Genomic DNA, 23691 nt, shown 5'->3' on the forward strand with positions numbered 1-23691 from the left:
CGAACACAGAACCATCATGGCCGATTTCTTCAAATCCTCGTCGTCGGCTTCGCCTTCGCCTACTCCTCAAGGTACTTTAGCTCTGCTATTGCCTCCTATGGAGTCTCAGACTTTATAAACCTTTTCCAGATGCCCTCGCTCGCAAAGAGGCTGTCATGACATCTATCCGGAACGAGCTTGCTCTCGCAAACGCGCAGGAGCTCATGAACGTATGTTAAAGTTTTCCAGATCACACCCGGGATGGTTCATGGAGCACATATAATATCAGAAAACAAACGAAAAATGTTACGCAAAATGCGTTACCAAGCCCTCCACTTCGCTGTCGGGCTCTGAGGAGGTGCGCCTCGTTATCCTCCCCATCCCTCCCCATTAGACTCTTCTAATGCCTGCTCTTTATTCATTCTGTATCCATTTCATCATATTCAGACATGTCTGGCTCGCTGTCTGGATAGGTATATGGAGGCTTGTGAGTTCCGAGCTTCAGACTGTTTCATCATGTTTGTGACGCGTGCGCTAATACTCCTCTGCAGTCAACATCGTCAGCCGGGCATATACCACTCGGCTCAGCAAAGAGCGTCTTACTGAGACCCAGATATAAGTCGCGACCTTGGAGTTCAGCCCCGTCCCTGGTCTATGCGTGAAGCCACGAACCGAGCGCGTATGAGCATCCCGCGGACTATAGCATCCTCCGGCCCCTGGCCCCTGGCCAGACATGGACGTATGTTCCCATGTAATATACATATTTATTACACCCCCTGCAGTCTTTGCCGCACTCGCTCAAGAGTAACCTCAGCTCTAGATTACCTATCATCTGTTACGCAGTCGTTCTAGTGGTCAGCTAGTAGTTCGTGCAACGCGCTGCATAATGATTTTCGTTCCCACCGAACTTGCTGCTATAACCAGCGTCACTATGGATCGCTCCTCAAAGCTGAGCTTCAAATTTCCGCCGTTCAAGTCATTTGCCCTTGGTTTCTTGACATGATGAGCTGTATTATATGGAGAAGAGTGGTAATCCTGAAGCGAGACGACGGCTGAGGCCCCTAAGGGCTCGGACAGGCTCGGACGTTGTCGTGGCGCTCAAAGCAGTCTGGCGTTCCGCTCATTATGGGGAACGTGGCGACAATTTATAGTCACCATTGCCTTGGTCGAGATGACCATTCGATTTGCCTCCGTTCATTTAACGATCATAATTCGTTTAGATGGACGTATATAGCTAAGAGTTCGCCGGCGACTCATGCGCACGCCTGCCGGCGGCAAACCACGTCGTCAGTTCACCGGAGACACATAGAGAACTCAATGGAGGTCTTCAGGGATCGACCGTAAGTACTTGTGAGACTTTGTGAGATCGTCTAGAAAATGTTTCAGTGTGTTGATGTTTTGCTCCCTGAAATCGGTCGGCGACACGATTTCCGTGTCGGACCTCTCTGAGTGCGCCCGGAGTCTCAACTAGTCTCAACTGACTGAACGGACATCAAGAATCGTTGATAAATAAGCGCTCGTCCATACCCGTGGTGCGTGTGTACATACTACGTGCGGCACGTTCGTGAGCCTTTCCGACGTTTCATGAGGATCGACGCTATTGATCCTTCTTTCTTCGTTGTCTGCGGTTCGCCTATACGCCATGCTGAGCGACAATGTGCAAGGCCACAAACACAAATGACCACTGAAGGAGAACGATCCATGTTTTATGAACCATTCAGCCGGGAAAGGCCCAAAACCGAGGTATCGAAATATATGGCAAGGACAAGGTAGACAACGAGCGTATTTGCCAATGCATGAAATAATTTAAATAGTTACTGTATAGACAGTGTCATCCATGCTGACGAAATGAGGGTTTGGGTGGATAGTAGTAGAAGAGTCATGTACCAGACGGCGGAGAACAGAGGGGACAAAAGACGAAAACAAAAGCAAATAAGTAACCGAGACAAGGACATAGAGCCAAGAGAAGACGGAGAGGGCCAGGGTGCGGATGAACAACTAGAGTAACATATGTACAAGAGTCGGGAGGAAGCACGATGAGGGGGTGCTTTAAGGATTTCGAGAGTGCGTGGAGGAGAGAGAGGAGACACAGAATAAGTATAGCCGTTATGTACAATGCGAGAGTCGAGAGAGAGGCGAGACAATGAGCAAGAGGAGCGTGATAATGTGTTTGATCGAAAACGAAGAGGAGAGCAGGCCAATATAGCCGAGTGGAGAATCAAGAAGAATACATGCCGCGGGGTTTATGGTAATGCAAAGAAATGACGGCAGCCGACAGATAAGGAAGGTCGAAATGTTAATGTATGAGATCTGATGGCAAAGAAGAGGCCTTTGATGTCAGATAGAGTCACGTAGTCGTTGGGACGGGAGATGATCACTCACGATGATGCGGCGCGACAGATATGTGATAGATAGACGAAGAGATGCGACAAGAAAGTGCCATAGGCGTGAGTAATGTACTTGGAGCAATAATGAAACAGGTAAATCGAAAGTAATGCCATGAACGAACGGAATAAAAAGCACGACATTTAACGAGAGTGGTCATCCTGGCCAGGATACTGCAGCATAGATGGGTGAGTCGGCATGTACTGCTCCGCCGACTGTTGAAGCGAACCGTTCATGGGCCGTGAGTAGAACGGTGTGGACATAATGGAGGGCGACGAGTTGGTATACTGTGAGTGAGACGTATTGGGACGGTCGGACATGTACGAAGACGTCGAGTCGGTGTTATCGGACATATAGTGCACTGAGTCGACGCTCCCATAGGCGCGCTGCTGGAGGGGCATATGACCATAATCACTGCCCATCGGGGAGTGACGCGCCTGTTCGGCACTTGGATACTGCTCGTACATCTGTGTCGGTGTGGAGTACCCGCTGGCACTCACAGACCGGGAGGGCATGGGCTGTGCGAGCTGGGAGTAGGACACGGCGTACGGAGTCGGGGACACGCTATGCGAGTGGGCATGGGAGTGAGACGATGAAGCGCGGTCGTCATACTCCGAGACCTCGTTTGACGGTGGCGTAAACTGAAGAGATGGAGCACTGGAAAACTGCCGCTTTTGTATACCCATCATCGACATCTGCTGCGTCTGGTCGATCAAGTCAGCCGGATATTGGGATTGGGGATGCGAGCCATAAGAGCGATCCGCAGCAGCCATTCCGCTTGAGAGCGGCATTGGACTCAGATCAATCGCGGTGGCGGGCCTCGATTGGGGATGGTCAAGATATGCCGGTTTGTGCAAACGAATATCCGAGGTATTGTGCGAGTTGAAGGTTCGCAAGATGTGAGCCAGTTGCACGGCAGAGCCGGTGAGATCGTGTCGGAGGACCTTCGTCGCCTGCATCCCTTCCGTCCAGTCCGCACACCGTTTCCATGCCCGCGTTCCGCTCGGCGTGTCGTACTCCAGATAAAATATCGGTGGTTGCGAAAGGTAGAACGCAGCGCGTCCTGTACCGGGCGAGTCGTTAATGAACTCCGTGTTGACAATGGTATCGAAAGGGATCTCCATCTTGAAACCGTATCCCATCGAATAGATGAACCAGATAAGGCAACGTTTTGGCTCGCAGAGATATGCGACCAGATCGTGCTTGCCTACCGTCGTAGCTATGCGGCGCCAAGTGCCTATAGCGAGGTCGGTGCAAGGAATGATGGTGACCGCTACGACAGCAGGGCAAGGGTATCAGAACTGAGATGGCGTGGAGTATAAACTATGGACACGAGGAGAACTCACGGTTGTCTTCGTGGATTAGCTCGTGGAGTTCCGTCTCGTAACCTGGACGTAAATCCGGAGGACTCTCGGGAGGTGCGAGGCTACTTGACGGAGACTTGCTCTTCCCGTCGAGGAGCTTTGCTTTTGCTCGCCTAGTAGCAGACCATCAATGACTGTCAAAATCGACCGCCGGTGGCGCGAATACGAAAGAGAGATCGAAAATCGACTGCTTACCTATTCTGAAACCAAATCTGTGTCTGACGCTCCTGCATACTCAACATCTCGCTGATCTCTCGTCTCCGGGCCGCAGTGGGACTCCTGTCCGCCAAGAAGAACCGTTCGAGGTGCACGAGTTGCTCCGGGGAGACTCTTGACCGCTTGCGCTTCTCTTTGTCGGAAGCGTTCTTGCCAGACGATCCCCGTCGTGCAGAAGCACTTCCTCCAGAAGTTGATGTCTCTGGCGAGTCGTACGAAGCAGAGACGGTGGTGCTTCCTGCGTTGTCTATCGTGTCTTCGGGAGACTTCCCCGCAGAACTAAGCGGGGAGGACGCGTTCGACGCCATCTGAGAGGGATCCTCACCGCTCTTCGCTGATGTACGCTTGAGCATGCTTTCCGTATTCGAACACTGGCCCTTGGCTATAGGTGAAGTGAAAACAAGAGAGCAAATCAATCAGTTCACAAGTCATGAGAGGAATGTAAATATTAACAAAGCGCGGCAGAAGAACGCGCAAAGGTAACAATAAATATATGAGGCCGCACACACTGACTTTCTTCCATAGAAGTGAAAGCCCAAGTGACGGGGCTTGCGTCGAGTGTGACAGCCAGTTTGGAGGATGATGGTGGGGGAAAGCAGCAAGAGTGCTGTGATCGAGTCAAGAAGTTGGGATGCCAATGCACCTGAGGATACCGAGGGCTGGCGGGACGGTCGCCTCAAGCGGTACCAATGGGATCAGGGCCGGGGTCACGCCGGTGATCGGTGGGATCTTGATGAGAGAGGGTACAGATTAATCAAGAAAGCTGTAGTCAAAAACAGGCGGCTACTAGCAGAGAGGTGAGCAAGGCAGTGCACTTGAAGATCAGGGTCGTGAGGATGCGCGTCTCCTCTCGACTACTGCAGCCCACAGAGAGAAAGATGAGAAAAGAGAGTACGGAGGCCAGAGACGTAGAGCTGATGGAAGAGAGGAAGGAAGGGCCTAGCATTTGCGCCATAGCAAGGAGTGGACAAATAACATGGTCAGATCTAAGCGGAGCAGCTGGACGTCGATTTGTATTTCTCTGGCCGACCGACGGGAGTCTGGGAGATAGGCGTCACGCGTCAGAGTGTACTGTGTCCTATTGGGTCCGACGCATGTCCCTCAGCCAAGTAGCATGAGATGGATCTAGGAACAGATAGAAGTGATTCGTGTTTCAGGTGGCAAGGAGACGGGCATGGTCGGAACGTGACGATCGGAGAACGGCGAAATATGCGGGAGACGGACTTGTACTTATCGCGCGAAACAGCTGTGGTGTTCTCTCGTGTTCCCGGTGTTGTTGAAGTTAGAACGTGGAAGCTTTGCTGTAAGAGTACAATACTAAGCTCTCTTGGTTGCACGTATGTAGTTCAAAAAGCGAAGCAAGACGTGGAAGTGTGCATAAGGAGAGTGGGAGGATACGAGCATCCAAGGCGATCCAGAAACGTGGCGGAATAGGTTATCGAATGCAAAACGAGGGGGCCGCCGGGGGAAGCATGATGTATCGCACAGGAACGTGATGGGGAATGCGTCAAAAAGTGTCAAGAACCAGAATCCGTCGCCATGCGCCAGACTCCCGTATTCCCGTGTCTCCACCTTCTTGCCTGATCCGCGCCGCATCAATGATCCCATCAACGGATCCCACCCGAGGACCAGGCTTGCAGAGGCAGTCCAAGTGTTCTCCACGCCGTGTGGCGAGGCCATATAGCTTGTCGGAACAGGACTCTTCACTATCAACGTCAACATCGACTGCAGTGCTTTGATGATCGTCTCATCTGCTTTCCTTGACATCAACGCATCAGCAGCACTGGAAAATCGTCGCTACATCGCCTTCGACACGTCATGCAAAGGTCGAAGGTTCATCCCTGTAACCCATCCACGTAATTTGATCGTTACCCACACGCTCTCGCGTCCCTTTCATCGTACAACCTTTCCCTGCCTCTGCACTGTCCCTATGAGCCCATAACTCCGACGCTCCGGTAACTGCAAGAGCTTACATTAGCCTTGTTCAGAGTGCTCATATCGAGCCCTCATAAACGCAGTATATGAGCTCGTATATGAGCTCAATATGAGTTTGATATGAGCTCCAACACAGCCAAGAGGCTTTGCCGAGCAGTTTCTCCCTAATGGGGCAGCTCAGCTCATATCGAGCTCATTTACGAGCCTCATATGCGAGGCCTCAATATGCGAACTCTGAGCAAGGCTATTGTCCTTGATGATCGATGACGAAGACGCACTCCGAGGGACCTTGAGAATTGATCGAACAGGCCAACAATTACGACGACGTGTACTGGTCCCGTCGATCATAGCACGTGTCCGAAGGGATGATACTTACGCGCGAAAGCCAGACGAAGCAGACGACTACCTTCGGACGGTGCTTCTTCTACGAGCACTAAAAGCAACAGAACCTACCCGCAAAACATACCGATAGCAGGGATTAACACAAACAGGGAAGGGAGAAGTAAAGGATACCAAAACGCCACGTCGGAAACGCGAGGGAGTCGTGCGTGAAGGATATGATCTGCGAACGAGAAGAAAGAAAGAAAAAAACAAAAAAAAACAGCACAGCACGTCTCACCATCAATCATCATACTGTACCACTCATCGAAAGTCACCTTTATCCTAAACACTACTTCGGTTTTACCCGTCGAAGGTCTGCCGTTCCGATCAATACCTAGGCCGCTTCGAATCCCTATCTTCGAACCCAGAACTCTCGCGTTTGAGGTCGCCTCTGTAGCCTCCACCATAGCCCCCTCCGTTGGGGAACCCCCCAGGTCCTCCACCGGAAGGAGGACCATATCCGCCAGGGCCCCCAGGACCAGGTGGCCCGCCGCCATACCTACTGGGAGGCGGTCCATCGAAGCCGCCTCCTGAGTACCCCAATCCACCACCACGACCCCTGGAAGACATCGAAACATATTAGCATCTCTCGGTTGCATGGCAGCGACGGCGTTCTGTCAAGATTTGAATGCATGCATACCTGAAACCTCCACCACCTCGTGGGCCACCAAAGTCGTCGCGTCCGCCTCTGAATCCGCCTCCACCTCCACCACGGAATCCTCCTCTGTCACTGTATCCTCTGTCAGATGAACCAAATCCTCCGCCTCTATCTCCGAATCCACCACGATCGCCGAAGCCTCCTCTGTCTCCAAACCCTCCACCTCCACCTCTGAAGCCACCGCGTCCGCCACGGAAGCCACCACGGTCACCACCCCTCCCACCAAAGCCACCGCCACCACGATCCCCACCGCCTATCCCGCCTCTGAAGCCCCCACCTGGAGGACCACTGAAGCGTGCCGCCGGAGGTTCGACAGGTTTAGGTCGGCCACCGAGACCACCACCGAGGCGGCGAGGCTTCCAACCTCGCACGGTCCGTCCACGCTCCACATCTACCATGATCCGCTTGCCCAGGATGTGTAGCCCGTCCGACTCCTTGTACGCAGCTAAAGAAAGAAAGAAAAGGCAAAAAAGGACAAACCCATGCGATGAAAGCAGGCAGGGATGTAGCCAAGGTAGTGAGCCCCCAGCACGGTCAGTAACGCGTCACTGAAAGATAGAACGAGAAGGCAGAACTATGGACGGGATGAATAACCTTTCATGTCGCGTTCGCGTTCGTAAACGACGAAAGCGTAGCCTCGTGAGCGGCCTTTCTTATCCTTGACGATCCTGACTCTCTCAATGGTACCATAAGTCTCGAACTCCCGGCGGATATCGGTTTCCGTCGCGGTTTTGTGCTAAGCGCCCAAACATGTCAGTCCATCGAACATTACGAAGTGGAAGAGTAAGTCGCTCACCAATCTGGCAATGAAAAGCGTTTTGTAGGGATCACCTACAGCTTCTGCGTCCTCAGCAGGTTTGTCTGCATCACCGGACCCGCGGTATTAGCTTTATGGACGGTTGCCTTTTTTTGAAAACAGAAAATTACGCACAGCTTTCCTTCGCCACCTTAAAATCCTCTGCCCTCTTCTTCTTCCTTTCCTCTCGCCTTAACTGTCTTTTCGTCTGCTCGGCATGCGTGAACACAGGTTCCTCGCCTTCCTCCATCCCTTCGACAGATTCTCCATTCCCGTTGATGAGACCCGCGGTCGCGTTTTCCCTCAACGAAGCGAGGATGGCGCCTACACCGGAGACATCCTTCTTCGTGACGCGGTCGATATCCTTGTCGAGCGGTCGGGTATACGGAAGGGGCGGTCGAGGAGCGAAGAGTTTGAGAAGGTTGGGTGGGAGAAGATGGGTACCGGGCATGCTGACGTGTTGGCGCGCGTTGAGTTCGTGAGAGGAGCCCAATAAGTACTTGGGGGGATATTAGGGTACAATAACAATATAACACGCGTCCTTGAGAGAGAACGGAGTGACTTTTGGGCGTGTGTATGGCGGGAAAAGACGTAGCGCGTCGACCCAGACGACGAAGACGATGGCGGGTGAGAAAGTGTGGGTTCGAACTCCGACCAGATTATGCGGTGTATTGTCCCACGGCCGGCTGGGTGCCGAGAGCAGGATCGCTCGACGAACACTCATCCACTTTGTGAGTGCTATAATCCTTTTGGCCGTCCAAATACTGACATTTCTGCGCTCATATTCAGCTGGCTCCTTCGTGAAAAGAATTGTTACAGGCGATGCAAACACGCCTGGCATTTCACGCCTACGTTCGATGTAGTGGATTCCGCCGATTTGCTTCAGGAGCGAATTTGAGACCGTTCTCAGCTCGGTCTTCCACAACATTTGCGCCAAACAAGACCTCAGAGCTTGCATATTTCTCGAGAAATGAGGTCTCTGCATACGTCGACCCGCTGTCGCTCGATGTGCGAATACCGTCACCAGACAGTTCCGAGCTGCCTATTCCATATCCTCCCCCAGACGTCCCCCTCTCCGCATATCGCCCCGCGCCACCCCTTACGTCAGGTCGACTCATCTCAATATACGGACAGCTCTCGAAGACGAACCTCTCCGTACTCAACATCCTAGTCGTCATGTCTGGTGTTGCACTCTCTCCTCTTCCTACCACCATCCCTGTCCTCCTTTCGACAGCACTCGGTACTGCTTTGTGTTGCGGCTCTGCCAACACTCTCAATCAGATCCAAGAAGTACCTTTCGACGCGCAGATGGCCCGTACTCGCTCGCGGCCTCTTATTCGACGGGCTATCAGCCCCCTCCATGCCACTGGCTTCGCTGTCGTGGCCGGTGTGGCGGGCCCAGTGCTCCTATGGACCATGGTCAACCCCATCACAGCTATTCTAGGAGCAGGCAATATCGCTCTCTACTCGGGACTATACACCTGGATGAAGCGTCGCACCATCTGGAATACATGGGTTGGCGCCGTCGTAGGTGCCATCCCACCACTCATGGGCTGGACAGCGTGTGGCGGCCACCTCCTACCTTCACCCGAACACCCAATCGCCCTCTTCCTCCCCCCGTTCCTCACAGATGCACCACTCGATCTCTCACTAATAGACAACCCGCTAGCACCTTTCGCACTCTTCATGTTGCTCTTTTCGTGGCAATTCCCTCACTTCAACGCCATCGCGCACTTCGTCCGTGGGTCATATGCCCAAGCGGGCTATCGCATGCTCTCTGTGCTCGATCCCAAAAAGAACGCTGCAGTAGCCCTGCGACATGCCGTCCTCCTCACCGGCATTTGCTCCGTCCTGGTCCCAATTTCCGGACTGACGACCTGGTGGTTCGCGATCACCAGCCTTGCGCCGAACGCCATATTCGTACAAAGCACATGGAAATTCTGGAAGGATGGGGGGGATAAGTCTGCGAGGGTGATGTTCCAGCACAGTTTGTGGTGGTTGCCGGTTGTGCTTGGATTGATGATGGTGCATAAGCAGGGCACGGATTGGGGCAGATGGTTGGGCTTTGGGCGGACCTCTGAGCAGGAGAAAGAGGTGGCTGGTGTCGATACGTCGTCATAGCCTGCCGACGGTCTCTTTGCTGCTTTGTTTTCGCGCATATTGTATCACTTTTTCTGGATGTTCATCTCACTCGTTCAATGTAATTTTGCTCTCCGATAACCTAGATGAATAGTGGGATATGTGTGTCTTCAATAACACATCATTCGTCCTAAGTCCGTGAAGACTTTTTCGCCTTGGCCAACTCTCTCTTCTTCTTCAGCATCTCCAATCTGCCCTTCAGAAGATTGACCCTGCCATCTGCCTCTTCCTGAGCCCTTTCCTCCTCCAACAGCCGGTCCATAATAATCTCTCTATCCTCTTGCTCCTTCCTCTTTCGCTTCTCCTCCTCCGTCTCCTCGACCGTCTCTTCCACTACAGCAGAACTCTCGCCTTCCTGCGTTGGCATGCCCGTCGGAGCTTCGTATATTTTAGCCTCCGCAAACACCGTGGCCTGAGCGTATCTTTCCCGAGCGTCGTCTTCGGACTGTTGAGGCTTCGTGGCTGGCTCCAGCACAGTCCGCTGGAACGCCTCCCATTCCGCGTCAACGTCCCCAGCTGCACCAGGACCGGTATTTTCGCCCTTCGGTTTCTGCACTGCACTCCCTCCTTCGGCTTCGGCTTCTGAATCAGAGTCATTTACTGGAGGTGGTGCCCGTGATGGATCTGAGAAGAAATCGGCAGGAAAGCCACCCTTGCTCGCGCTCGACCCAGCCTCGGGCTCCTCGTCCTGCTCTTCCACATCTTCCGTCCTTCTCCGCTTCTTTCGCTCTGACGACTTCCCATCGCCACCATCCTCGCCTCCAGACTGCCCATCATACTCCTCTGCATCATCGTCAACCTCCATCTCCTCCGCCTTCCGTTTCCTCTCCAGCTCTCTTTGCTTCTCAGCCTCTTCTTCCCTCGCCTTTGCGACCTTCGTTCTGTGCCCTTTACTGCCCAGATGTCCTTCCCATGCTGCCGCGTGTTTGATGGCAAGTCCACATATGGAGCATCGAAGTTGACCGGAGGAGGAGTATGAGGCGTATGGGTGGGTGATGCGGGCTTCTTGACGCTTGGCTTTGAGGAGAGCACGGACGTCTGCCATGGCTAAAGGCTCACGATTGGCTAATTCTTTATATAGGAAGAGATGACTATATATAATTGGTTGTGAGTGAGCGAGCAAGATGGTTAGCACCACTGTCTAGAGGCGTTGGGTTGAAGGTAAGTAGAAACAGATGACGGTGTTGACTTTCGAGTGGCGGTGGCCACGAGGCCGCATTTTAGGCGCTCAGTTGCCGGCGCAACGGACCGGGATCAGCGGAATCCACGCGTTGGTGTGGCGCTCGCGGCCACCTTGGTTTGTCTTACCCCTCATCCCTCCTCCTCCTCCTCCTCCTCGCGTTTTTAGCACCTGGTATGATTTTTGCTCGCTACATACTATGCTATGACCTTCATATTCAGCTATTAATCCCTACTGTGACCGAGGGCATTTTTTTACTAAGTGTTTAGGGGTGAGTAGACACCGAGTCTGCTATGGGGCAATGGGGCACTACCGTACATATCGGAGCGAATCCCAACCTGGTCCTCTTGCTTTGGCACATCTATCCTCCAAGGTTTTGGAGGAAACGAGATCCTCATGGTTGCCTGGCGAGCAAGGGGTTCCTCAGCAATTTCGAACCCACATATCAGACGATGTTCCTTCCAATCGCTGTTCATAAATGATCATTCACTCAGCCATACTGAGCGTCAACCACGAGACAAATCGAGCAGCGCACCTAGCTTGGCATTCAACGCCACAATACCTTGTCCGACACTTACCTCCTCCACATTGGTGTCGAGCCCATACGCGACAACCTCTTCTTCCACATCGATTTCGCAAGCGTACCAAATCCTGAAACTCCAGGAACGTCTGCCATAGTACTTGTGCATGATATTCTTCGTACTTCTCGATGCCTATAGTCTTGGAACTCATCCTGAAGAGCACATCGGGTGCGGGGACATACGTGCCGGATGCATGGATGCGCGAGAGGCCGGAGGGTAGGAAGGCGATGTCGAGGAGGCAGCGGAGCAAGATGGGACGAGGAAGAGTGGTTTGGAGATGTCCTCGGATAGATGTACATGTTCTTGCGCTCGTTAAGTGCGTATTAATGAGTGAATTGGCATAGGCTGTAAGTTGAAAATAATAAATATCAGTACGGCCTCGAATGCCACAAATGAGAGATCAGAAGGTACGTACGGTAAAATCTCGATCCCGTCTATCACACCGGTTTTGACGAGTACGTCCCACGTATTTCCACCTTGGTGTACAGCGGTACGGGTCGCCCTCAGCACGGGGATGTAGTCTAGTATGTTCAATGTTGGCAAACAGCTGGACGAGAGCCATAGCAGAAGTGAAGTTGAAATACACCTTGTCTGTGTCCCATATATTACCCGCACCCTTCGTGCAAAGCCTCAACGCTGCAACAACCCTGTTTGGGTCACTCTCAAGCAAGCTTGCCCATTGCTCGACGTCATCAGGGCTAATGTACTTGAGGTAGACATGATAGCTTCTACGATAGAATGCGTCAATGTTGAATTCTCCCAATCTCCTATCACGCGAGATATTTCCAGATAGATCTCAAGGTCTGAAAAATCGGAGCTGTCGTCGTGGTCCGCAAAATCAGTCATAGCAGTGACGTTCCGTGAGGACCTCGGATGTGACAAGCAAGTCTACAGACGCGTAAAGAGGATATCAGACACCATAAATATTGAGGAGGGTGGAATAGCCTTACAGTTGTCGAAGTTTGGACGGGCTAAGTATTATATGTATGTATAGCGATAGCCCCTAGAGGCAGTGAGTGTAATAGCGAGCAGCGAATGTATTGAAAGAAGGCCCGACGAGGTCCCCATCAACCTAACCCACAATTCCTTTCTGATCACTCCCCATATAGCAGGAGCTCCAATCATGATCTGCAGTCTGTTTGGAGGATTCGCGCACACAGTTGCGCACGGACACGTCCGTCGACTTCTTGACGCGCCCATAGCCGGAAGGAGACTTGGAATGCGAGACAAGTATCTTCCCTTGAAAAGCGACGCCCGAATAGTCATGACAGTCCTGCGGCGGCGACGTGGTAGTAATATACCATCACGACGCCCTTGTTCCACTGAAACTGGCTCGGTGGCACGGGTATTACGGCCTTTGTCATTGTGCGAAACCCCGTCAAGTGCTGCACGTATAGCCATTGAGGAAGCACACTGATTTGGTAGGTAATCCGTCCAGTTGACCGGTGACCATAATTGACCAGATGAGGAGACAAAATAGAATTACAGACGGCGCCGAATCATAAGCAGACGAAACGCACAGATAAATCCTCAAAACCAACGGCGAAAATGCGACAGAAAGCAGATCGAGAGCTTCAGCCCATCAGCTGCGAAACGTCCTCTGGTGGGTACTTGGTCTGTGCGAATGTCAAGAGCCTGGCGGAACCCTCGTCAGCATACTCCATGAAACAGCAACCCGTAGCGAGATGCATACCGTTTCAAACTCTGGATATATTTTCGGCTGACTTCGTCGTTCAGTACATGGGCGACTTGATCCGACGAGATCTTCTCGCGGGCAGAACGTTCGTGGATACTATAAATTTCATGTTAGATATGCCAGCTGGAGAAAATAAATAGTAGCAACAGAAGAAACCCGGAAAACGTACCCAACCATGGTGACACCAATTGGCCATGGGGCGTTACCGATTGAGAGTCGGAGGTAAGAGTCATTCGCTCTTTGGTATTGGCGTTTTTGCATGTGGTGAACAATCTCAGAGATGCGGGCGAGCATGTCTGGTGGTAATGACTATATTATTGCGACTTGTCAGCCGAGGATCTAATGAGACGTAGCGAGCGATAATCACGTACTCTTGACCGAATGAGTTTGAACAAAGGTTTGAGATATTCGGCAGACTGAACCTGTGTGGCGGCAGCAAGCTTGCCCTGCGTCGAACGTTTGATATTGTCTGCAATGGTGTTCAGTCAAGAATGCAAGAATTGACCCAGTAAAACAACCTACCTGGCCGGTCTGTGAGACTCTCTTCCCACTCCTTTAATGCCCTCTTCAGAGCATAGTATATGATGGGGTACAGCCTATCCGGATCTGTTTTCAGTAGCTCCAGGTCCAACACGCTCTCCCCACTGTCTACTCCCGAGCCCTTCTTTTTACCCTTTCCACTATCACCACCTCCCTCAGTGGCCTTAAGCTCTCTCTCTGACTTCTCGACGTCTTCCAATGCCTTCCTGAAGTCATTGCCACCAGCTTTGTCATGTCCTTTTTCTTCGATAAGTTCGAGCGCACGGAGACGAAGACGGCGTTCTTTGTCAGATTCGCCGAAGAGGCGAATAGGTTGGCTCTTGGCGCGGAGACGACGGACGGTCTCTTCGTTTGAGATGTTGAAAGCTGCGGCTGCTGCTTCAGGCTGTGGTGAGTTTGACGGACCACGAAAGCCGTCTGGGTGCGGTGAGGCTGTCAACGAGCGAGTAGAAGCCTGGCTCCAGCAACATGTCAGCTTCGCCACGCTCCATTTCTTCGAATCTTCCCCGACAAAGTCGACAACGGGAGGGTAGAAATGCAAGATACATACTTTGGATGCTTGTCCCGGTTTAGACTTGGATGCAGAGGCAGTAGCCTGTTCAGCCTTCTCCTTCTCAAGACGCTCCCGTTCTGCTGCCTGTTTCTCTCGAGCTTTACGTTCCTCTTCCTCTTTGTTGAGACGCTCGAGATCCCCTCTCCGCATGTATTTGTTTGGCCGAACTGGGACTTCATCGAGAGCCTTGCGTTTCGACGCGATTTCTGCCTTGAGAGCGTCCATGATTGTGGCCTGTATATTCTTCTAGAAATGTATAGCGCTTGGGTTGAAACTGAGGTGGGGAAGCAGGTGATGGGCAAGTGGCGAGGAGGAAAGAGGCTCGAGCTGGCGTAGCCACGCCGAGGCTTGCTCGCGAACCCTCACGTGATCAGATCCCGTCGCTTTCCGTCGCTTCGTCCGGCGTCGTGCTCGTTCGCCCCCTCATCAACGCCTTCACCCCGCACCACCATGTCTGACGAACTCTCCAGGTGCGTTGTCCTGCTGAGCGACCTGATTTCTGTCCACTAACGCTGGACAAAATACAGCAAATACGTTCTCCAGACCGCCGGCTTCGACGGTAGGCGGTTTCGGCGTATTCTCCTTGCTCCAGTTTTAATCTGTTTGTTTGTAGCACGGTTCCCTTATACGAACCAGACCAGACACTGGTACGCCTATTTCTGGGATACCGTATCGTCTTGACTGATTGGGCTATTTCCGAACAACCAGCTTCCAGAACTACACCGACTACTTCAAGTGCATCGCCGCCAAGGGCGAGGACTTCGCTCCCTGCAAGCAGTTCAAGAGGGCTTACAACTCTCTCTGCCCTAGTACGTCTTCTTTCATATACTCCTTCCAGCCTGCTCTCAGCTACTTGTCTTGCTTGCTTTCTTTTCTATACTTAACTATCTGCTACTTGTATCATAACCCTGAACATCGCCACTGACTTGTTATCTCCCTGTTCAGACGAATGGGTGCGTTTACTTGTTTTTATAATTGCTGTTGAAGCGTCGCTGATTGTCCGTTGTGCGGAAAGATTGCCAAGTGGGACGATCAGAGGGAAAACGGCACCTTCCCCGCCTCACTCGAACCTTGATTGTATCTTCTCGGGGTTGAAGCACATGTTAGACTGGGACGTTATCACTGCATTGAACTCGACATATTATCTCGTTCATCCTTTGTGACAATTGCTTGGCACGGGTGGCTGGTCACGTCCTGGCCACCATCCTTCGTACAACCTGTGTCAGGCATTCGAATTTAAAACCAGTGGCTCCCTCAACATCGGACGTCTCAAATAGTGCATGTATGATTGGGTATGCCTTTGTTCAAGTCACGTGTGCGTCAGACGGTGTTTGGTTCTGCTCAACATCCCAATTCCTGTCCGATAGTCTTGATATTGACTGTAAATTTTCTATCCGATTCATATGAGCCTCTGGAGTCACTCGTTGCCTATGTATGACATGGGCTGCAGAAACTTTCCACCCCAGTCTACCCTGATTCTGTGCTCCTCGTCCAAGTCCCTCTCATAGTTCTCGAGCAGGGAATAACAAGACGTATGTCCAAGGATCCACCGTGAGATTCCCACCGTTAGCTGTGGTGGGTCGGGGATGATCGCGATGTACCCGAGCCTTTTAAAGGACGGATCAACTCGAGCTCGTCAAAAGCTCAAAGCGTAGACTATGATATGCATGTACCTGGTCCGGATTGTATCAGACCTAGTTGATCAATCTCCTCGTCCAGTTGGCTGCTTGATGCGGCAAGACGTCGAAGAGACTTTCCTCTAGTTTCGTTCTGAGACCTGATCCACCTGCAAAGGAAAGCGTTTTGCGGACCGGATTTGGCACGATCCTAGACTTTCCTCAAACTTGGTGCGATTGTGTGTCCGTGCTCAGACAGCACAGCACCGCTTCTGCTTTTCGAGTTATCTGCTGTCTCTGTCCATTATGGTCCAGCGACGATACGGCATCAGTCTAGGTGTTCCTGAGCCTTGAGCGCTAATACTCGCAGAGGCCAGAGGCTACGACTTTTTGCAAAACCATGTAGCTTTGACGACTGCTCGATCGCACTGGGCGTATCGAGACGATGTCTATGGGAGCAATAATAGTATACAGAATGACAACAAAAGAGTGGCATGGTCCGTTTATGAGTCCAAAAATAATCAGTCTGATTCCTCGTCTGAGCTCTTCTCGTAGTCCCCGAAGAGGGACTCCCAAGGTGAGATGGCTGTGGTCGGAATGGGTGGAGGTGGGCCATCGATGTGTCTCAGAATCCAGTTATGCAATAGTTCGTTGATCCTATGGCCGTGCCGTAACATCAACCACTCATCAGTCGAATGCTTCCTAGGCGACAGAAACGAAAATACGGGTGAAATAGGCATGATAGAACTCACTCATTAGGCGCAGTGACACAAGCATAGTGCGTCGCCTTCGGGACGTCCACGAACTCTGTCTGCACTCCAGCATCTACCAGCGCGTTCACCACTCCCTGCGCCAGTTCGATCGGATAGGCGATGTCGATCTGCCCGTGTACGAGCAGGACGGGGCTTCCCCGGTTCTTGCAGAGTTGTTCGCGCGTTATGCGCGTGCTGTTTGCGAAAAAGCCGATGAATATGTTCCAACACTCGTCTAAATCACTCCAGTTGACTGCGCCTTGTGCGACGGAGTATTTCACGAGGCTATAAAGAACGAAGGAACCTCGTCGTGAGCCCACTGTGTCATCGAAGAAGAAAGGGCCTGGATGAGGAACTGACGCTGTGATGAACCGACTTTCGATATTGTTGAACGCGTATTGAAGAGCACCAAAGATGGAATCTTCGGCAGCAAGTTGGTCGACGTTCTCCGGATTCGCGTATGCCTGAACCCAACAGTCGTAGATCTCCTGTCTTCCAGCGAGGACGTTTTTGTCCTAGGAAACATCCAGGGAGGTGCACGACCGTCAGGGCCGCCGGCCGATCGTACGAGCAAGTGACATGGATATGCGGGCGTACCTCGACATCAGGCACCGGAGAGATCAGAAAGTGGGAAAGCACCCGGTCGGGATGCGCCGTATTGAGGTGCGCACATGTCAGAGTCTGCATACACATCGACACAAAATGACATGGTGGGAGATTCAACGCTTGCTGTTCGCAAGTTGGGATACAACGCACCACGATGGAGGGAAGAATTATGGGTCAACGGCACGCGTATGCTCTAGAGATGAAAGTACGCACCATGAAACAGAAGAGATCTTCTGCTGCTGCTACGGGACTCCAGGTCTTTGGAACAGGTCCTCTGGTGTCGCCGTGTCCGCGAGTATCAAGCGATACGAGATTGAATCTCCTCAGTTGCTTGTCTCGAAATTGAACTGACAAGGTGGTAAGGCATGGCGTTAGTCAGACGACCTTGTCGGGAACCATACGAAAACACGTACATTCAAAAGTCTGCTGCCCGAGATAAAGGCCGTGCAAAAAGATGAGGGTAGGAAGGCTTTTATCGATTGTCTCCGCGCTTGGATTGCTGGGTGTAGAAATATGGTAGCTGACATGCAGAGGTCCAGAGGACGATTCGATGTCGACGTAAGGCATGATGAAGAAGATTGGGCGTTGGCTCTTGGCCGAGATGTTTGAACGTGAGAGGCGTGAAGACGTAGATGTTGAGGTCGAGAGAGTAGGGATTGCAATAGGGCGAACAGAGTTGAATCATCGAAAGATCCATCAGGATTCATGATCGGGCAAACATTTAAAATTGGCGGCTATTTTGCATTCTAGGATCGTTTGATGTGAATGCGAGGCGGCACTGAGAAAGTGCGACGGTGGTTAGCCATGTTTGGTATGGGCTGCTGCATTCTGGCGAGTGATCGCGAGCCATGAACCTCTTCGGCGCCCGTGAAAATAACTCCTGTAGGGAATGCAAGGGTTAAAAAAATGACTTTCTGGAGTATTTAGGATAGGGTATACGTCGGAGCCGGTAGCTGTATGGAGTTCGAAACAATGTCTGTCCGAGGGCAAGCAGTCTACGTGAATCTGATGGAGCGCAACACAACGAGCGAAAGGGCGTGTCCATACCATTGGTCGTGCCCATCCAAATTGAAAAGAGTCCAGACCTTATGCATTATGCTCTGGCAAAAGCTTCAGCCTTCCGAAAGTTGCGCTCCCGCCGGACTCGAACACTCTGTTCCTCTCTGCCCGCCGGCCGTATGGTCTGCTACGGCTCAAACATGTCCTCCGAGCTCTTCTCGAGGCTCATCAGCATTGCTCCAGCGCTCACATCATCTCATAAGGTCACGACGACCTTCCATTGGCCTGAGTCCGAACTCCCGTGCGCTAGAACCATGTCACCTCCCCCAGTTTACCTTACTTTACCTTACCTGGTGATCTGGGGTCGCGACGACGCTTTGCCCTGAACTCGTGCTGCCAAAAGCTGACCTACGAAAATGTCAACCTAAGTATCGATGGGGCCACGCCGTGGTCAATCCGTGGCCAATCCGTAGCTACCCGCACATGGCGTCATGCATCATCACAATTCCGAGTGCAGCTTACTCGCTGTCACCTACTGGAACGTACCCGAGATGAGCCCGATAGCGTTGAGTGTCACTGTGCGTTAGCTTTTTGACCTTAAGCGCAGGATCGTATAGGCCAAGGGAAGCGAAGAGAGCGGTTATATTACCCCTATGTCTCGACAGTTGATCTTGACAAGAACTCACGGGAAAAGCCGGAATAGGAACGCATTCTAACCGCCACGGCGGCAGCAATTACTTCCACAGCACAATATCTTCGAAACCGACGGCTTTCAGACTGAGACTCGATTTCGTTGCAAGTATCCTTCTATACCACAACAAAATGAAGACGAAAGAAAATATATATAGTCAGAAGCGCTGGATGCATGTTGTGTATTGCTAGCGAAACTTCGGTCATAATCCAATCCCGTCCATACCGCACCAAATACTCCAAACCTCTCTCCCAACCGCCTTCGCCAGGAATCAAGAAGAAAACACTTAGTTCTTGTCCTTGAAAATCTGCTCGATGGCGGCAGTAGAGTAAGACTTGGGACGCTCGAGGGCTGGAGATGAATGTTCACGATCAGACATGGTCCAAATGTGAGACATGAATGAAGATACGTACGAGCACCAAGAGCACGGTCCCAGATCAACTGAGCAGCAACACCGAATGCACGCGAAACACCGAAGAGAACGGTGTAGTAGTTCATCTCCTTGAGACCGTAGTAGGTAAGGAGAGCACCGGAGTGGGCATCAACGTTGGGCCATGGGTTCTTCGCCTTACCGGCCTCGAGCAGGATACCGGGGACGAGGTTGTAGACCTGGCCAACGAGCTTGAAGAGCTTGTCATCGGGCAAGTGCTTCAGCGCGAACTCCCTCTGGGCGACGTAGCGGGGGTCGGTCTTCCTGAGGACGGCGTGGCCGTAACCGGGAACGACCTGGCCACCCTTCAATGTTGACCAGACGTATTCCTTGACGGCCTCATCCGAAGCGTCCTCACCGATCTTCGACTGCATCTTGGTCAACCAGACGAGCACCTCCTGGTTAGCAAGGCCGTGGAGGGGACCGGCGAGACCGTTCAGAGCGGCGGCGTAGGAGAGGAAGGGGTCTGAGAGGGCGGAGCCGACAAGCTTTCCAGTGTGGGCGGAGACGTTACCACCTTCGTGGTCTGAGTGGATGGTGATGTAGAGACGCATGAGTTCGACGAAGGCTTCGTTGTCGCCAAAGCCGAGGAGGGTAGCAAGGTTGGCAGAGTAGTCCTTCTGGAGGTCAATCGAGGGGAGCTTGCCCTGGCCATAGACATTGCGGTAGATGCGGCCAGCAATGTTGGGGAGTTTGGCAATACTAAAACGAGGAATTAGCATGCGCACGTCCGATAGATGCAAAGGCAAAGCATGGTGGCACTTACAGGTCCATTGAGTCCTCGAAGACAGGTCCCCAATACTCCTTCTTGCTGATACCGTCAGCGTAGGCCTTGGCGAATGCTGAATTGTGGTTAAGCTGGGAAAACCTATAAATATATATCTAAAAACATCGAATAGGGGCGACATACAGCGGTCACGGCGAGGGAGAACTGGCTCATGGGGTGGAGCGTAGGTGGGCACCTGTCGAGAATCTCCTCAACGAACTCTGGGATGGCGGCACGGGCAGCCCAGTCCTTGGAGAGCTCGGCGACCTGCTCGGAGGTGGGGATTTCGCCGGTGACGAGAAGCCAGAAGAGACCTTCAGGAAGAGGCTCGGACCCACCGGGGGCCTTCGGGAGGAGCTCCTGAATCTCGGGAATAGTCTTGCCACGGAAACGAATACCCTCCTCTATTTATTTGTCGGAGCAGAAAGAAGTCGATTGTGAGAATGTGGCGAGAAGATGTGATGAAGCTATGACGCACCTGGGTCGAGCACGGAACCCTCCCAGATGAGAGCTGGGAGACCCCTCATACCACTGTATAGTGATACAGTTTTGTAATATCATTTGTTGAGTACGAAGAGATGCCGGATAGTGTGAGACGGAACGCACCCGAAGAGCTGGTCAACCACAACGGGACCGAAGGATTTCTTTCCGTGCTCAGCGCGGACAGACTTGACCTGGATGAACAGTTCATGATACGTTCACGTCAGAGATCGCAACGAGCTGGTGCATTAGGTAGAAAAGACGCACATGCTCTTGTGCGGCGGGAATAATCTCAGCTAGTCTCTCCTTGAGCGTGGGCTGCTTTGCAGCAGTGGACGCGAAGCGGGCCGCAGAGGACCGCGCGATAGGAGAAGCAGACTACGTTGAAGCAAGACATGTTAGGATGGCTAGAACACAATAAATCAAGAATATAAAAAACCTTTTTGAGAGCGGTACGGAGAGCAGAGGCCATTTTGGACGGAGATGGTATACGGTGGAGAGAACGAGCGATGACGAGCACGACGCGACTTTTTTATGACTGGCGGGCAAGCCCGGAAAGTTGGGCCAATCACGAACATCGCTCTTCCCCATCCTACGCGCCGCCCAATCGCACTCGGCCAGCTTCGGCATCGCATCTTTGCCCCGCACAATACAGGCACACCCTTCCCCAACTTTTCGTTCATATCGTGTTTAATATTCTTTGAACCTGCACACGATCTTGGACGCTCTCTAGCATGCACTCGTCGTAGAACGTCCTTAGTTTGCTGCTCATCAACCTATATATCTCCTTCCGGTACTTCCGATAAGTACGTGACTATGCAGCAGCTTACACCCGCATTCTTATGCCATCATCGCCCGTTCGCATCACGAGTGCGCGTTCTCTTGCAAATACAATGACCCGTCAGCATACGTACGGCCGCAAACCGCTCGTGCTCCGTAATACGCAAGGTTTCATCCTCCTGTTCGGGAGTGTGCGGAAATATTCGGGCTGCAACTCGTTTCTGGCATCGCCCTTGTTCTTACGTTTGGTTGTGTCGGCGCGCATCATGCGCCACAGATGCATGAAACCGTCTCGCGGTTTGTTACTTATTGTGAACGGCATGGACAATCCTCTACGCGGTACCTGGCTTATTAAATTTATGAACCCAACGGCGAAGACAATACAAAGTCTATAGCATTGGTATAACAAATAATAGCACAATAAATGGTTACAGCCTACATGGACTTGGATGACAGCATGGTAGGTATACAGGAGAAATAATAGCCAGTCCCACAGAAAGCCAGAAAGAAGCAAAAAAACCCTCCAATCCCGCTATATCCAGCGAAGTTCCTACCCTTCGACCTCCCACTGAACCAGCACCTCAAATGTCATCTCCTCTCTCCCCATCTTGTTGACGTACCCTTGTGTGCCCAACCCCCTCGCATCCCTCCCGCCTACAGTCTTGACTAGCGCAATCATCACCTTCTCGCCCGGCATCACCTCCAGGCCATCAGCTCTCCAACCACCGTTAGTCACATCCTCCTCCATCGGCATCCATCCACTCCCTCCGCTACCACCACCACCACCACCACCACCACCTCCGCCTCCAAACTTCACCACAGGGCCAAAAAACCCAATCCGTATCCCACTGATTGGCACCTGACTCTGTGCCCCACCACCACTCCTGACCATCGCCGCCTTCGGACCCATCATAACGGGCACATACCCCTCACCCTCCCTTTCCACCCAATGCTCACACTTCCTCTTCAGATAAAAAGTAGTCCTTCCCGGCTCGATCACCCTCGTCTTTGGCCACAACAAATGCACCGCGTATTCCCCCTCGCCAAACGACCCGGTCATCTGCGGCAAATCCTCCTTCGTCCCGATATATTCCTCCCACGTCAACACCTCTTCCTGGCCCACGAACTGTTTCCACGGCTCGCCCGGATCCGGAAAATGTTTCCTCCCAAACTCTTCATTCGTCGCCACGAAATGAAACGCGTCGAATCGTCGATTAAACACGCCGCTCGGATCGAGCGCCCCGCCCGCCCAGCACGAATCGACCAGCTTCCACTCTCCCGACTCCAACCTGATCGCGTTCCACGCGTGGACCGAATGGTACGCCGGCAAAGGCTGTCCTAACGGAGGAGGATCGTATCCAAATCCTTTCCCGTGCCCATTGATCACGATACACTCTATCCCCGCCGCTAGAGCCAAAGCGGCAAACAAGCCTGCGTACCCCTCGCAGACAGCCATGCCTGTGCTGAGAGTCGACTCTGGCGTCGAGGGCTTGACGTTTCTCGTCAGAAACGCGTGCGCGTCGTAGGTGATATTGAGATGCAGCCAGAAAGTGATCGCGCGAGCTTTATCGATGAGGGCAGAGAAAGGTGACGTGAGATCCCAGGAGAGTTGGTGGATGGATGCGACGGTGTGGCGAGGAAAAGCAGAGGCGTGAGCATCAATCTCGGTGTAGTCTCTGCACCGAATGCATTCCGATTCGGAAGCTGAATCATAGGTAGCCTCGGGAGCAAAGGAGGGTGCAGGTGGTTTGGTGGAGGTGTTGACAGGTGGAGGAGCAAGCTGAGCAGGGAACTTTGGAGGCGGAGGGAGAAAACGCTTGGAGGTCATTGTGTGTGCCGTACTCGCAGGCTCAGACCCCGCATGCGAAATGAGTTCTGGACGAGTACGTGCCGGGAGCACTGGTGCGATCTGACCAGTAGACTTACGAGCAGGAAGTGGTGGACGAGGGGCAGGAGAGGGGGACGATACTGGCTCGACTGCGTCGGGCGATGGAGCTGCATAAGCTGGAACGGATGAGGGATCGCGAAGACGCTTGATGTAAGCCGCAAAAAACTCGTCCAGCCATCCAAAGAACACCTCTTTGTCCTCCTGCGATAAATTGGCCCAGTCTATTTGCTCCTCCTCTACGCCGTAACTTTCGGTCGCTGTTGCCTCTACTTCGTGATGG

The 23691-nt window shown here is 52.5% G+C and overlaps 10 protein-coding genes across 10 annotated transcripts; 3 read left to right on the top strand and 7 right to left on the bottom strand.

Annotated features, from left to right (window-relative positions):
• Positions 1 to 16: 16 nt before the first annotated feature.
• STEHIDRAFT_165331 (uncharacterized protein) lies at positions 17 to 882 on the top strand (the record flags this gene model as incomplete). Its single annotated transcript, XM_007299676.1, has 5 exons — positions 17 to 71; positions 130 to 209; positions 269 to 337; positions 427 to 466; positions 531 to 882. The coding sequence occupies 5 exons, from the start codon at positions 17 to 19 to the stop codon at positions 596 to 598; spliced, it is 312 nt and encodes a 103-aa protein (XP_007299738.1). The 3' UTR covers positions 599 to 882.
• Positions 883 to 1841: 959 nt separating this feature from the next.
• On the bottom strand, positions 1842 to 4719 carry STEHIDRAFT_118085 (homeobox-domain-containing protein). The gene is made up of 5 exons (XM_007299677.1): positions 4458 to 4719; positions 3924 to 4326; positions 3711 to 3841; positions 2362 to 3637; positions 1842 to 2289 (listed from the first exon to the last, which is right to left on the bottom strand). The coding sequence occupies exons 1-4, from the start codon at positions 4465 to 4467 to the stop codon at positions 2508 to 2510; spliced, it is 1674 nt and encodes a 557-aa protein (XP_007299739.1). The 5' UTR covers positions 4468 to 4719; the 3' UTR covers positions 1842 to 2289; positions 2362 to 2507.
• Positions 4720 to 6300: 1581 nt separating this feature from the next.
• STEHIDRAFT_118087 (uncharacterized protein) lies at positions 6301 to 8319 on the bottom strand. Its single transcript, XM_007299679.1, has 4 exons — positions 7850 to 8319; positions 7715 to 7779; positions 6901 to 7654; positions 6301 to 6819 (listed from the first exon to the last, which is right to left on the bottom strand). The coding sequence occupies exons 1-3, from the start codon at positions 8163 to 8165 to the stop codon at positions 7493 to 7495; spliced, it is 543 nt and encodes a 180-aa protein (XP_007299741.1). The 5' UTR covers positions 8166 to 8319; the 3' UTR covers positions 6301 to 6819; positions 6901 to 7492.
• A 103-nt stretch (positions 8320 to 8422) lies between these two features.
• STEHIDRAFT_90729 (protoheme IX farnesyltransferase) lies at positions 8423 to 9930 on the top strand. Its single transcript, XM_007299582.1, has 2 exons — positions 8423 to 8445; positions 8504 to 9930. Exon 2 carries the CDS (start codon positions 8537 to 8539, stop codon positions 9833 to 9835), a length of 1299 nt encoding a protein of 432 aa, XP_007299644.1. The 5' UTR covers positions 8423 to 8445; positions 8504 to 8536; the 3' UTR covers positions 9836 to 9930.
• Positions 9931 to 9936: 6 nt separating this feature from the next.
• Positions 9937 to 10898, bottom strand: STEHIDRAFT_144371 (uncharacterized protein; the record flags this gene model as incomplete). Its single annotated transcript, XM_007299680.1, has 1 exon — positions 9937 to 10898. One exon carries the CDS (start codon positions 10896 to 10898, stop codon positions 9984 to 9986), a length of 915 nt encoding a protein of 304 aa, XP_007299742.1. The 3' UTR covers positions 9937 to 9983.
• Positions 10899 to 13039: 2141 nt separating this feature from the next.
• On the bottom strand, positions 13040 to 14685 carry STEHIDRAFT_118089 (Prp18-domain-containing protein). Its single transcript, XM_007299681.1, has 6 exons — positions 14401 to 14685; positions 13833 to 14304; positions 13682 to 13779; positions 13480 to 13619; positions 13308 to 13406; positions 13040 to 13249 (listed from the first exon to the last, which is right to left on the bottom strand). Exons 1-6 carry the CDS (start codon positions 14626 to 14628, stop codon positions 13189 to 13191), a joined length of 1098 nt encoding a protein of 365 aa, XP_007299743.1. The 5' UTR covers positions 14629 to 14685; the 3' UTR covers positions 13040 to 13188.
• Positions 14686 to 14841: 156 nt separating this feature from the next.
• On the top strand, positions 14842 to 15659 carry STEHIDRAFT_165336 (cytochrome c oxidase subunit VIb). Its single transcript, XM_007299682.1, has 6 exons — positions 14842 to 14873; positions 14931 to 14962; positions 15017 to 15050; positions 15112 to 15212; positions 15349 to 15356; positions 15419 to 15659. The coding sequence occupies exons 1-6, from the start codon at positions 14854 to 14856 to the stop codon at positions 15476 to 15478; spliced, it is 255 nt and encodes an 84-aa protein (XP_007299744.1). The 5' UTR covers positions 14842 to 14853; the 3' UTR covers positions 15479 to 15659.
• Positions 15660 to 16540: 881 nt separating this feature from the next.
• Positions 16541 to 17944, bottom strand: STEHIDRAFT_48446 (alpha/beta-hydrolase; the record flags this gene model as incomplete). The annotated part of the gene is made up of 6 exons (XM_007299195.1): positions 16541 to 16676; positions 16772 to 17056; positions 17132 to 17286; positions 17369 to 17500; positions 17591 to 17724; positions 17791 to 17944. 6 exons carry the CDS (start codon positions 17942 to 17944, stop codon positions 16541 to 16543), a joined length of 996 nt encoding a protein of 331 aa, XP_007299257.1.
• Positions 17945 to 19353: 1409 nt separating this feature from the next.
• On the bottom strand, positions 19354 to 21215 carry STEHIDRAFT_127912 (citrate synthase; the record flags this gene model as incomplete). The annotated part of the gene is made up of 8 exons (XM_007299684.1): positions 19354 to 19418; positions 19481 to 20199; positions 20264 to 20355; positions 20408 to 20667; positions 20742 to 20794; positions 20870 to 20937; positions 21011 to 21121; positions 21183 to 21215. The coding sequence occupies 8 exons, from the start codon at positions 21213 to 21215 to the stop codon at positions 19354 to 19356; spliced, it is 1401 nt and encodes a 466-aa protein (XP_007299746.1).
• An 858-nt stretch (positions 21216 to 22073) lies between these two features.
• STEHIDRAFT_49487 (uncharacterized protein) lies at positions 22074 to 23351 on the bottom strand (the record flags this gene model as incomplete). Its single annotated transcript, XM_007299291.1, has 2 exons — positions 22074 to 22288; positions 22430 to 23351. The coding sequence occupies 2 exons, from the start codon at positions 23349 to 23351 to the stop codon at positions 22074 to 22076; spliced, it is 1137 nt and encodes a 378-aa protein (XP_007299353.1).
• Positions 23352 to 23691: the final 340 nt, after the last annotated feature.

Source organism: Stereum hirsutum (assembly GCF_000264905.1).
Source record: "Stereum hirsutum FP-91666 SS1 unplaced genomic scaffold STEHIscaffold_2, whole genome shotgun sequence".
Taxonomy (NCBI): domain Eukaryota; kingdom Fungi; phylum Basidiomycota; class Agaricomycetes; order Russulales; family Stereaceae; genus Stereum; species Stereum hirsutum.